This window comes from Mastigoproctus giganteus, chromosome 3 (genome assembly GCF_048544385.1).
Source record: "Mastigoproctus giganteus isolate SK-2022 chromosome 3, ASM4854438v1, whole genome shotgun sequence".
NCBI classification, from domain to species: Eukaryota; Metazoa; Arthropoda; class Arachnida; order Uropygi; family Thelyphonidae; genus Mastigoproctus; species Mastigoproctus giganteus.
In genome coordinates this window covers 105,214,508-105,228,963 of record NC_143577.1, presented here as the reverse complement: position 1 = coordinate 105,228,963, position 14,456 = coordinate 105,214,508, and the positions used below count along the sequence as shown (strand labels likewise).

The 14,456-nt window shown below is 39.8% G+C and overlaps 1 protein-coding gene across 1 annotated transcript in view; it reads left to right on the top strand.

The window, feature by feature from the left end:
- The window catches only part of LOC150088201 (peptidyl-prolyl cis-trans isomerase-like), a 127,955-nt gene that overhangs the window by 100,594 nt on the left and 12,905 nt on the right, over nt 1-14,456 (top strand). Inside the window, exon 4 of the mRNA XM_090369381.1 lies at nt 5,509-5,584. Coding sequence (XP_090225507.1) covers nt 5,509-5,584 — 76 coding nt within the window. The remainder of the gene's footprint in view (nt 1-5,508; nt 5,585-14,456) is intronic.

Genomic DNA, 14,456 nt, shown 5'->3' with positions numbered 1-14,456 from the left:
TTCTCCATTCCACCGGAGAGCAGTCAATAGGGAAAATGTCACCTTTCTTTATCCAGAAAGGATTAGAAGGGATGGCAGGTTCACCCAAATCCGTAAAACGGCTGCGTTCTGGAGATATTCTTATTGAAGCATCGAATATAAATCAAGCAGAAAAAATTTTGAAAGCCACATCTATAGGGGGAATACCCATTATTGTAACCCCTCACAAAACTTTGAACTCTTCACGAGGTGTCATATCAGAGTGGGATCTCCTTCATGTTTCTGAAGAAGAGATCTGCTCTGAATTAAAAGAACAAGGAGTAACAGCTGTCAAGCGAATATCCATGCGTAAGGATGGGAATCTTGTCCCTACCCGAGTTCTCATCCTAACATTCAACACCCCAAGGCCTCCAAGTTCCATCAAGGCAGGGTACTTAAACTGCCCAGTGAGGATTTATGTTCCAAACCCACTGAGGTGTTTTAAATGTCAAAAGTACGGCCACTCACAAACAGCTTGTCGTGGTAACCCTGCCTGTGCTCGATGTGGTGCTAAAGATCACGAGAGCAAGGAATGTATAGCTCCTAAGCCTAACTGTATTAACTGCCAAGGAGAGCACCCTGCATACTCTCGAGCATGCCAGCGGTGGAAGGACGAAAAGGAGATACAAAAGTTAAAAACGGAGCTTAACATCTCCTACCCAGAGGCTAGAAAACGCATACAACCAATAAATAGCGGGAAGCCTTCATATGCTCAGAAGGTTTCTGCGAAGTGCACTATCGGTACACAAACAGATATGACTATACCACCAAGAGAGTCATTCACGCCGATTGCCCGCTATTTATTGAGTTCACAAAAGCCCACCACAAAAACACAATCAGCTGCTACTCCAATATCCGTACCTCCTAGTGCCCCACCACTAACAAAACCAAGTGGTAAAAAAGAGCAACCAAAATTAACAGAATCAATGGATGTAGAGGACAAGGAGGTACCGGACGATTCAGTCTTGCAACTCTTCGTGGAGGAAGAAATGGACACCGGACAGCGTCCATTCTTCCCCAAAAAAGATAAAGCCAAGACTGATAAAAGTAAGCCCTCAGCACCTCGGAAGCCGCCTGATGGACCCACCAAGCCAAAATAATGGCTAAATTCCTACAATGGAATTGTCGTGGATTCCGGCGAAATACAGATGACATCAAGGCCCTCCTGCAAAAGCACGAGCCAGTTTGCTTTTGCTTGCAGGAGACTTATCTAAAGGCAAATGATGATCCCACCATGCATAACATCACAATCTTTCGTAAGGATAGAACTGCGGATGGTCCTGCTCATGGAGGAGTGGCTATCCTTGTGAATAATCAGACTCCAGTTCAGCCCTTGCTAATTACAACCAGCATAGAGGCTGTTGCAATTCGCCTTACAGTGGGATTTCTATTAACGGTCTGCTCTATTTATTTGCCACCTGGGACTGATATCTCCCAGGAAGACCTTGATGATCTTCTAACGCAGTTGCCTCCCCCTTTCTTACTTCTCGGGGATTTTAATGGACACAATACCCTGTGGGGTAGTGCTAACATCAACGGAAGGGGACGAGTCATAGAGCGTATGCTCAATGACAATGACCTTTCCCTTCTAAATACTGGAACAAACACCTTCTTCCACATGCCTACCCGTACTTTTTCTGCCATTGATCTCTCTATCTGCTCCCCTTCTCTACTCCCTTCACTCACTTGGGAAGTGGAGGAGAATCCATACGGAAGTGATCACTTCCCTGTGATAACCTTGTTACACAGTGGGAGACCATGTCTTCCCTTCAGGTTACCACGGTGGAAGATTGATCAGGCTGACTGGACTGCCTTCCAACATCAGGCAAATTTTGATCGTAGCACAGTCAGTCAGGAGCCTATCAATGATGCAGTTAAGTACATCACAGAAAATATTGTCCAAGCAGCTGCGAATGCTGTTCCAAAAACATCTGCCCGGTTTCCACCATTTCCCAAACCATGGTGGAATTCACAATGCACAGCAGCCAAAAAGGCTCAAAACAAAGCGTGGGGGATATTCCGTCGATATCCTACCACGACCAACCTTATAGCCTTTAAACGTGCACGAGCCAAAGCACGCTACATCCGTCGTCAGAGTCAAAAGGAATCGTGGATCCGTTTTACATCATCTATTAACCAGTCTACCAACTCTAAGGTAGTCTGGGAAAAAATCCGGAAAATGAAGGGTAAATACACAGCACACCCCTCATCGGTCCTTGAATATAATGGATGTACTATTGCAGACTCTACTGCAATAGCCAATGCTCTTGGGGAAACATTTTCTAAGATCTCTGCAACGTCATCTTACTCCCCAGAGTTTCTGGTCTTAAAGTGCAAGACTGAAAATCAGGCCCTTAAATTCACATCGAAGGGTTCCCACCCATATAATGGGCCATTTACTATCCACGAGCTAAAAACAGCACTTGCCCATACAAAGGCTACCGCTGTTGGACCAGACAACATCCATTATGAAATGATCAAACATCTTTCACCAGAATCCATGGACTGTTTGCTTTTCATGTATAACAGAATCTTCCTTGAAGAGCACTTTCCGGATACCTGGCACAAGGCAACTATACTTGCTTTTGCTAAGCCGGGAAAGGATCCTAAATGTCCAAAAAACTATCGTCCTATTGCTCTGACCAGCTGTCTGTGCAAAATATTGGAGAGAATGGTCAATGCTCGTCTCTTATGGTATTTAGAATCGAACGACCTTCTCTCCCTCTTTCAGTGCGGCTTCCGAAGAAACAGGTCCACACTGGACCACTTAATTAGACTGGAAACATCAATCCGTGATGCTTTCCTAAAAAGAGAACACTTGGTGTCCATCTTCTTTGACATGGAAAAAGCGTACGACACAACTTGGAGATTTGGTATTTTAAAAGACCTTTACAATCTCGGTCTGAGAGGCCACCTTCCCATTTTTATTAAAAACTTTTTATCCTGCCGTTATTTCCAAGTTCGTGTAGGATCCTCCCTTTCACGGCCTTTTTACCAAGAGGAGGGGGTACCGCAAGGATCTGTCTTAAGTGTTACGCTTTTTGCCATTAAAATAAATTCTATTTCTGAACAACTTCCTCCAACTATAAACAGTGCACTCTATGTCGATGACTTCAGCATATTCTCTCAATCATGCAATATGAGGGTTATTGAGAGACAACTGCAACAAGCTATTGACTGCGTTAACACCTGGGCCACGGCCAATGGATTCAGGTTCTCACCGGAGAAGACCGTTTGCGTCCATTTTTGTCGCAAACGTAACCTCCACCCTGAGCCTGAATTACGACTTGGACAAAGCACCATTCCAGTTGTATCAGAGGCGAAATTCCTGGGACTCATTTTTGACAAAAAGTTGACATTTGTTCAACACATTCGTCAGCTACGTACGAAGTGTACGAGAGGGCTTAACATCCTCCGCTCTCTCTCTTCTACCTCTTGGGGTGCAGACCGATGCACTCTTCTACGTCTGTACCGTGCACTTGTACGTTCAAAATTGGACTATGGGTCTCAGGTATATGCATCTGCCAGAAATAGCGCTGTTCGTTGGCTTGACCCCGTCCATCATCAAGCGCATTGCTACTGGTGCTTTTAGAACTTCGCCTGTCCAAAGTCTGTACGCCGAAGCAAATGAACCATCTTTGTCGCTTCGGCGAATGCAGTTGTCTCTGCAATATGCCTTCAAGCTGAAGTCCCTGCCGGACCGCCCCACGTGGACATCCGTTTTCGAGCCACGATGGGAAAATCTTTATAACACACGACGCAATGCCAATCGGCCATTCGGCATTCGTGTTCAAGAGCTACTCAATGAGCTTAACATCTCGGTAGACAAGGTTGCTCGATCATCACAGGATCCCCTTCCACCCTGGCATGCACAAACACCAGCATGTGACTTCTCGCTCAAACTTGCGACGAAGTCTAATACTCCGCCCTCTGTCTACTTTCAGCTCTATTCACAACACCGTGCAGAACATTCTGACTTCTTGCCAGTTTACACAGACGGCTCGAAGTCGGAATCATATGTAGGATCTGCTGCTGTTTTTCCAGATAAAACCATATCAGAGCAGATACCTGTTAACTGCAGCATTTACACTGCAGAGCTGCATGCCATAGAGTTAGCTCTAGATCACATAAGAAAACACCGTTACCAACGGTGTATTATATATGCCGATTCAATGAGTGCACTACAGGCTTTATCAGCGATGTCACACACCAATCATCCAACCCTGTCCCGAATTCAGCAGATAATATACAGCCTCGATGCAAGCGGATTCGATATCCGCTTCTGCTGGATCCCCAGTCACATCGGGATTAGAGGAAATGATTTGGCTGACACTGCAGCCAAATCGACAGCCCTGACGGATAATCTTGACCTGTTAGTCCCCTATACAGACTACAGGCAAGTGATCCGTAGTAACCTGCAATCTCAGTGGCAAGATTCGTGGCATCGACTGATTACTACAAACAAACTATGTCGAATTAAGCCTGTGATCCATCCTTGGCGGTCCAGCTTTCGCAGGGATCGCAAAGAGGAAGTTGTTCTTGCTCGGCTCCGCATAGGACACTGTTATTTGACACACTCCTTTTTGCTGAGGGCTGATGACCCTCCTATGTGTGAGCAATGCGACACCGTTTTAACCGTCGAACACATTTTATGTGATTGTTCTAGTTTTATAAATGCTCGTTTTACTGCTTTTACCCATCTGACTGATCCGTATACACTCAGTCAGATTTTAAATGACAACGACAATGTGTCAGCAGTTTTTAAATTTTTAAAGTCGATCAATTTGTATACAGTCATATGAAATAAACAATTTGCTTTTGTCATTGTACTGATTTTATGACTGTATGCACCTTAAGACGAAGTAGCTTTTTACAAGTTACCAGTCTTACCTTTTTATATTTTAACTTTTTCCTGGCGCACTATAACCCTGCTGTTTTTGCACCACAAAAAATCAAAATCAAATCAAATCAAATCAAATCTAGGCTATTGAATGAGTTTTAATATGTACAGTAAATTTGACTTAAACTTAATTGAAAACTGTGTTATAGTGAAACCCATGCTGTTTTAAGCCGTGCTAAGCGAGGTATTGCTGTACAGTGCTTTGATTTAAGCATCATAAACACTTTGTGCCATCTAAGCAATCGTAATAGTTTTCTTCTGGACAGTTGTTTCTTAGAGTATAATTATAACTTCATGATTTATGTGCAAAATATGAGATATTGTAGTATTTATTGATTCAAGTGATAATATCTGTATAGAGTAAAAAAATTATTTGGTAGATGCAAATCAAATATTGCTAGGTTTTAAAAATTTATTAAATTATTTACTTTTTCTAAAATTTTCATTAAATAATTTAACAAATACTACATTTAATTTATTATTTAATCAGTACAATGAAGTGTATAAATTATTATATTTAAATTAGTTTACATATATACTTCGTCAACAATAGGCTTTCTTTTTTTCTGAATTTGTATAAATATATTTAGGTACTTTGTCAATGGCCAATGCAGGACCAAACACAAATGGCTCTCAGTTCTTTATCACAACTGTGAAAACAAGCTGGTGAGTTTTAACATATATTTCTAATATAAATTTTTAAATGGACAATCCATTGTTTTTAACTTAGTAGGATCCTTCTGTCTCCCTGTCATAGTGATGGCAGAGGTTTTTTTTTGCTGAATTTCTGCTTATTTTCATTAATGGACTGGCAGGTGAGTTATGATAGTCTATGTTGCAGAATTAATGCTATTATCTATTATTTTCAGTCATTTCGTAGTAACTGTGCAGTGCAAAGCTAATTAGTGTCTTTCAGTAAAATGTCAAAGAAATACGAGGGGTGATCACTTAATTCACGGACTGGAGCAAGATTTTATCTTAATTGTCATCTGAATCTTCTGTGGATTTCTCCTCCTTGAAATACTCTCCCTTGAACTTTACACACTTTCGTCTTCGTTGTACCCACTCATTAAATCCTTTTTGCAAGTCATTTTTTGAAGGACTGTGAAGTGCTTCCATTGTGGCTCTGCAAGCTTTGTTGTCAGACATGAAACATTTGCCTTTCAGAGCTTTCTTCAGACGTAGAAACAGAAAGAAATCACACAAGGCTAAGTCCGGTGAATAAGGGGAATATGGCAGAACCTTGGAACCTATTGGCAGTGATCACTAGCTGCTCAATATTAGCCGTATGGGGGCCTGGCATTGTCTTGATGGAGAAAACACTCCACACTAGAAAGTTCTTGACGTTTCTCATGAATGGTGCAGCAAAGTTTGATTCAGAGAACCTCAAAGTATACTTCCTTATTCATAGTTCCACGAGGCACAAAATGTGTAAAAAGAATGCCTTTTATGTCAAAAAACATAAGCTGAACGAGAAGCTCGAAATTTCTTAGGTCTTGGTGAATCAAAATGCATCTACTCACTCAACTCTTGTTTTGTGTCTGGATTATAGTGAAAAATTTATGTTTCATCACAACTCGCTATTCAATTCAACAAGTTTTGACCCTGTTTCAAACCAATCAAGCATTTCTTTGCACAAGTCTAATCTTTACTGTTTTCGTTCTGGAGTCAAATTGTGTGGAATACAGCAGTCACAGATGATTCGCAACATTTTCAGGTGATCTTTCATAATATTGTCAGCACTATCATATGACATGGACTTCTAATAGCCAATTCATGAAGTATAATTTGCCTGTCTTCATCCAAGATTTGCAATTTGCTCAGGAGTTGTTGAGGAAGGCTGACCAGGTCTTGGGTCATCTGCAACAGACTCGTGGGCTTCACTGAATCACTTGTGCCATTTAAATATGGCCGTCGTCCTACCAAGACTCTCAGTACCATATGCTTCATTCATCTGACTGTTTCTGACACATTTAAGCCCCATCTCGCACCCAGGGTCCTGAGCTGGATATCATCATTCTTCTCTTTCTTGGTGATTCCATTTTATTTCTCTCTCTCTCTCTCTCTCTCTCTCTCTCTCTCTCTCTCTCTCTCTCTCTCTCTCTCTCTCTCTCTCTCTCTCTCTCTTGTTGTCTGGTACAGCATAAGCCTCAGGCTTCCTTGTACTATATGGCTGATAATAATAATAACGAATCACCTATTGCTGTTCAATCTGTATGTCCGACATGATGTTTGCTTCAAAACAATCGTCAGTTTCATATGGCTAAAAAAAAACTCTTCACTCAACACTAACTCAACAATACTGGCATGCACACACAGTCTGCTCAGTAACAATCAGGAGGAGCCCCTCTAGCAGCAATTAAGGAAAGTTCACGCCATAAACAATGTAAAATTTTAAGATATACACAAGATTTCCAGTGTTATTCAGAAATTTTTCCCAATAGTGAAATAGCAAAAAAAAAAAAAAAAAACCAGTTCAGAAGAACAAAAACATTAGGCATTTTTTGTGAAATTACACAGATAAGGGAAGAAGAGGTAGTGATGGCTCTGAAAATGGACTATTTCAATTGCTAGAGATGGCAGTAAACGAAGTGATTCCAGGCTATGTCCCATTGTGGTGATTTTTTATAATAAAAAAAAAAAAAGAGAGAGTGAAGAATTGACAACAAATTACAAATGGAAAAAACAAATGGAAAGCAACATGCTCTCAGTGGCCAGAATTGGAAAGTGACTCCACAAGGTACATCTGACACCTTCTTCTGAACAAGATGAAAGCATGTGGGGTTCCTTCAAAAAACTGTCTAAACCTGTTGAGCCTAAAAACTGGAGTTGCAAGGGCACATATTAAAGGAGCAGATTGAGCACTTGGTGGGAATATACTGTTTTTGACATCTTATTAATTTGCATGCTGAAATGGGAACTGCATGCATTCTTGAAAGTGGATGAATACTTGGTAGAAAATTTTTTTACTGTCTAGAAAGAAGGGCTAAAAGGAAAGACAAATTGAAAAAATTGCACTGATGCCTGCCATTGATAAGAAAAAAAAAAAAAAAATTGAAGCATGTCTACATGTTGGCTGTCTTTGAGTTACCATTGAAAAGTACAAGCAACCAGTATGAGTAGCATGACTCGTTTAAATTCAGTTCATGATTCAAAATCTTTGAAAGAAGACAAATTGTTGAACTCAAGAACACTTGTAAATTGCAAACTTCTACTAAAAGCAGTCATAAGCATGTCAAACAAGCTAATAATTCTATGTAGGTTAAACTCACTTGTGCAGAGAGTCTGTTCATATTCCTCTCTTCTGGTTTGAATAAAGCAGTTTGCTTGTTTCTGTTATGCCAAACTTAGCTCTGCAATACAATTTACTTCACATCCACGTACTGAGATCATTTTCCCTAGATAGTTTGTGAATTTCTGTGAAAATTCACTTTACTAACAGTTTTCAAGTCTTCCACTTCTATTTTGAAAATTGATCACCATAGCTGACTAAATCAGAAGGATGATTCTGACATTCATAAGCATTTCTCTATTGCCAAGGTTGTGGAGAATCTAAAACAAGAGGAGTTGAAAAATGTTCTTATAAATGCCAAAGTATCACAAATTTCATTGATTGGCAATGCATCATTTAAAATTTTGAAATTTTTTGTAGGCAAATTTCCAGTACTTCTTGATACTATTAGAGATAAATAAATAGATGTTTTTCAACATCAGGTCTGTCAGCTTCAGTGTGAGAACTTCCCAGACTATTATGAAAGAATTAATGAGGAATGGAACTGACAAAGAGTGCAGGTTAGAAAAACAAAACTGGGTTTAGATCTCTTTTTGGTGAAGCTGTGAAAATGCTACAAGGCCATTGTTACGAACAAAACTTTCATTCAACATTTCTGAAGAAACCAGTCTACAACACTTTTCTGAAGCATTTAATTTGATGCCTAATAGAATATCTAAGCAGAAATCCACAGACAGAAAAATGTTTAAAAGCGTGGTGTACTTGTGTGAACAAGTGCCTCTGTAGCCAGGTGGGCAGGAGCAGCAGTGCGTAGCACACGCTTCTTGATTAGACCGGGGTTCGAGCCTGTGACCACCAAATACGGAGGATGCAGAAAGGTCAGGGAATGACCACCGTATATCCCTGGAGCAATATGGCCTTAGTTGCTAATGCTCCTAAAAACCAAATAAAAAAAAAAAAAAAACTTGTGTGAACAATCTTATGGCTATGTTTTAATATAAATGTTTTCCCAGTAAAATTTAATTTCTACAGCAGTGACCTCTAAAAAAAAACTCTTGCTTTTTTTGCAAAAAAAAAAAATGTTTTCTTCCTGCTTAACCTGATCTGTAGTTTTTTGATAGCAGCTTATCACCATGTTGACTGAAACCGAACCAAAGATTAATATTGCATTCGTGAGCATAATATATTCACATTGTATATTTTTCCTTCTGCTGTAAATTTTATAAAATTTTGATTATGTAGAATAAGATTTATAATTGGGAAATTAATCTGTGGAATTTTTTTAAAGGCATCATACTGTCAAATTGGCTTCAGCTGCCTAGTGTTATAAGCATTCATAGCAACTTTGAATTGATTTGCTGTTATGTGGTTTATTTTAAGGAGAAAAACAATTGGCAGCTCGGTGGTACTCGCTCACTGTGAGAGAATGAACTGGGCAGATTTAGTAAATGACCTTGCACCATATCCTCTTTACTAGAGCTTTAAAAAATTACATATATTACATAATACAGGCTAGTCTCGATTAATTCGTCCCGCGAGCACATCGCCCAAAACGGAAACGCGTTAATCAAATATAATAGTCAATAGGAAAAATTATAATTGGTCCTTGACCTTCTGGAATGTCTATAAAGAATTTTTTAAAAATACCTTTTTAAATAATTTTTTAACTGTATACAATGTAAAATATAATGAAAATGTTTATTGCATAAAACAGCGGTTCCCAAACTGTGCGCCGCGGAATATTTTAAATGTTTGAGTGAAACACAGCAATACTCGACATCTGTCGGACACTGCATGAACTACTAGCTGGAGGTAGTTCACAGTTTCAACATTTCTTAAGTTGTTTGGACCTAACTACTAAACGGAACTGTTAGGTATTTCTTTTGGTCTGGGTATGCCGTGAAAAAATTACTGAGACACTAAGGGTGCTGTAATCCAAGAAAGTTTGAGAACCTCTGACATAAAATACACAATGAAGAAATTTGGTTTTTTTTTGTTTTTTCTTTTAGGAGCATTAGCAACTAAGGCCATATTGCTCTGGGGATATGCGGTGGTCATTCCCTGACCTTTCCGCATCCTCCATATTTGGTGGCTCACGGGGTCGAACCCTGGTCTAATCAAGAAGCATATGCTACGCACTGCTGCTCCTGCCTACAGAGGCGCCTAATGAAGAAATGACCATTGCGGAAATATTTGAACAGCCTTGACTTTCTCTTTTCATCAATCAATTTCCGATAGCCGACAACTATCTTCTCTGGGCCCTGGCGAAATAAATATCGCAGAGAACCTCAAACCTTTTGTTTGGGGTTCTCTGCGATACGAAAGATTTCACCAAGTTCTTTTACCGTTATCTCCTTCGCGGTAACATTTTCATCTGGCTCATTTAAAAATTTGAATTTTTAAATGCAAGTCTGCATTGACTTTATTAGCGGGAGACAAACGAATAACACGTCTTCTTCCGATGGTTGATGGAACACGCCGAGGCAGGCAGCAGGCAAATGTTTGTTTATTGCCCGTCCGACGCGCGGTAAGCTTAATGCACAGTTCAAATATTTTTCAACTATCGCATAAAAAAAAAAAAGATCGCGCTAACTGGAAATTTGTAAAGTGAAAAGTGGTATAATTTTTTCAAATAGCGGTAACTGAAACACACGTTAATCGAACTCGCGTTATGCGAGGCCTGGCTGTATATGTAATTACATAAATTATTTTTGTTTCATGTTGTTATGGTTGGTTTTCACCACCAATTTATAGTGACATTTCACATAATTTGGACTTGGTACTACGAAGAGAGTGCCACTCAATTTGGATTAAGTCAAATCAAATTTTACTCAGTTTGAATTTTTCTAAATTATTTTAGAAGTGCATTCCTTCTGCAGCACCCTTTATTTAAAAATAAATTTATTTTTGCCACTTTCTGTATGCCACTTGGTGCTTGCCATACAACTGGCATATTCTTTCTTTATATTCAGATTTTATATATATAAACAATTATTTGATATTATGAGATTACACGAGAATGTGTAATAATAATAATCATAATAAATGGAATATTGTTCCCATATCTGGGGCAGTGTCCCCATAACCTCAGGCTTCTTGACCCCCATTCAAAAGAGGGCAGTTAGTTAATTAATGACTCATCTCTTACAAAGTCTCTCTCTCTCTCTCTCTCTCTCTCTCTCTCTCTCTCTCTCTCTCTCTGTGTCTCATAGATGTACAATTCTGCTGCACGTCTTTTCTATAAATACTTCTAATTCTTCTGAATTAACTTTTGTAATTCCCCCTCAATCTTCCAAACCAGTCTGAATACATGCCACAACCAGTCAGCATCCTTTTACTGTCCAACTTCAAACTCACACAACTTTTCTTCTTCCTCATTTATTTCTTCAACTTTTGTTTTCTGGATCTCCCTTCACACTTTTCCTGAAAATTACAATCTACAGAAATGCAAGTCTAATATCAACAAGTATCTTTTGTCTTTTCAACCTGGCACCTCCGTAGCCAGGTGGACAGGAGCAGCAGTGCGTAGCACACTCTTTTTGATTAGACCGGGGTTCAAGCCCATGACCACCAAATACAGAGGATGTGGAAAGGTCAGGGAATGACCACTGCATATCCCCCCAGAGCAATATGGCCTTAGTTGCTAATGCTCCTAAAAACCAAAAAAAAAAATCTTCTCAACCTTCAAACCATGCACAGTACTAAGTACTATAGGGTCTGATACCTTTTGTTTTTGGGGTTTTCATAAAAAAACAAATTCATATTAAAATTGGCCATAGCTTTCTCTTTAGTTTTTGCTTTTTTTTGATTATTAGGGTTTGGTGGATTTATAGGTTTCAGTACATTGTGGAACCAGTGCACCTGCTTCAATGTAAGGAATTTGGTTAGAAATTGCCAGCAAACCTGCTTGGATATTTTTAGCATTTCATTATTACTATATTATGTTAGAATAAAATGTATCAGTACTTCATACTCAGAGCAGCCATAGCCAAGATGAGTGTCCATATGTATTTTATATATTGCTCTGACTAATATGGAATGATAGTGCATTTTTTAAAATTTATTTATTTATTGTGGAATGCAGTCCAAACCAAACTATGGCAACCCTGCAGTGTATAATGTCTAGTTATCGTATAGATAAAGGCCAATCAGTGTAGTGGTGTTCATGTATCATACTGTAATGTCATGATATATTGTTCATGTCGTGTTACTGGCCACTTAGCCTAGCTGGCAGACAGCAAGCTGCCACCAACTAGTTACCATCCCTGGCACATAGAGCCAGGCCAGGGACTACCATCTAGCAAACACATAAGAGGTACTCGATCAGCATCACTGCATTCAACCATTAAGGTCATGAAGTCCATCAGTCATGCCAAGTAGTTAGAAATGAAGAAATGCTAACTCTGCTATTGAAGTGCCTATTCCACAGGAGTTGTAATGGTCATGAACAACAGTCTCTGTTACCTGCAAAGTGCCCATCCAGGTGGCAGTAGTTCTCCAGTTCATATATGCCAACCGGGCTAGCCGAGTGGGTAAAGTACCTGCCTGGCAACCCAAAGGTCGCGGGTTCGATTCCCGCCTCGGGCTTGGATCAAAGTACTGCAAAAACCTTGGGAGGTGCAATATGGCCACAGAAGCCGATGCGCCAACAACTACCAAATCAAAAAAAAAAAAAAAAAAAAAAAACAGTTCATATATCACTTAACAGTTAGAACTCCATATAAGATTCTCACAGAGATCCCTCCAAAAGATTGATAAGATCAGAGAGCTATCAAGAAGTTCCACTGAAGATGTAATTCTCAGTGAGATGAGTCACTATTGCTTGCAGAAAAAAAACTAGAATGGTCCTGGTTCCCATGAAAAAGAAGAGAAAGTACTAATCATAAGAAAGTAAGAATTGAGACCCATGAGCCAAAGCAGTATGATCTTCAATATGCATAATGCAACACTCACTAGTTCATATATAGAACCTAGCTCTTAGAACTCCATACAAGTTTCTCACAAAGAACCATCCAAAGTTATATTTATTTGGGCCATTAACATCACTAGTAGCGAGCCATCCTGAATGTAAATAGCGACCTGAGATGAACCATCCAGTATGAAATCATCTCTGCAAGTACACACAGTTTGCAGGTCAAAAACCTCATTTAGAAGTCAAATTAAAGTGAATCAATCACATAGCCCTTACATGCAGGCAATCCTTATAGACTGCTGTAGATAAATGTAGCATATTCATAGGAAGTAGAAACAAATTATATGGCCTTCCTAGAGATGAACATTTACCTCAAAGTTAAAGCAGAATCCATGTTATGAAAAGAAAGTTCATGCCGTCACAAACAGATTATTATCTATAATTAAAAACTCGTCATTTTCAAAGTATGGTGATTACCTTATGGTAGTGCAATGAAAAGACAGAAAGAGAAAAGAAATTTAATAAAATTATACAAAAATATCAAGAAGTTATCACAGTATAAACTAGTCATGATAAGATAAGACAGTATTTCTGTGGTTTATGATATTTTTATTTTATTTTTTCTCATTATATATGTGTATATATACACCAATGGGCCAAAACATTATGACCACCTACCTAATATGATGTTGGTCCTCCGCGTGCAGCCAAAACAGCTCTTACCCAGCGATGCATAGACGCTACAAGATTTCTAAATGTGTCTTGTGGTATCTGGTAGCAACGCGTAACCAGCAGATCCTTTAACTCCTGTAAGGTCCATGGTTGAGATGCCACAGATCGGAGTTGCTGTTCCAACACAACCACAGATGCTCGATGGGATTGATGTCTGGGAAATTTGGAGCCAAGAAAATACCTGGAAGTCGTCTTCATATTCTGTAAACCAGTCTCGAACAATCCGGACGGTGTCGCATGGCACATTATCCTGCTGAAAGACAGCACTGCCAGAGGGGAAGACCGTTGCCATGAAAGGGGTGTACCTAGTCAGCAATGATGTTTAGGTAGGTGGTAGACATCAGAGTGCTCGGCACATGGATGACTGGACTCAGGGTATACCAGCAGAACATCACCCAAAGCATGACACCGCCGCCACTGGCTTGTTTTCGTCCCATGGTGCATTCAGGTGCCATCACTTCCCCAAGTGAACGATGCACATGTACCCGGCCATCCACATGGTGCAACAGGAAACGTGATTCATCGGACCAGATGACCTTCTTCCAATTGGTCAAGGTCCAGTTTCGATGCTCGCGTGCCCATTGTAGGTGCTGTCACTTGTGAACTGTGGTTAGCATGGGCACTCGGAACGGCCTGTGGCTAAGCAGCCCCATTTTCAGCAG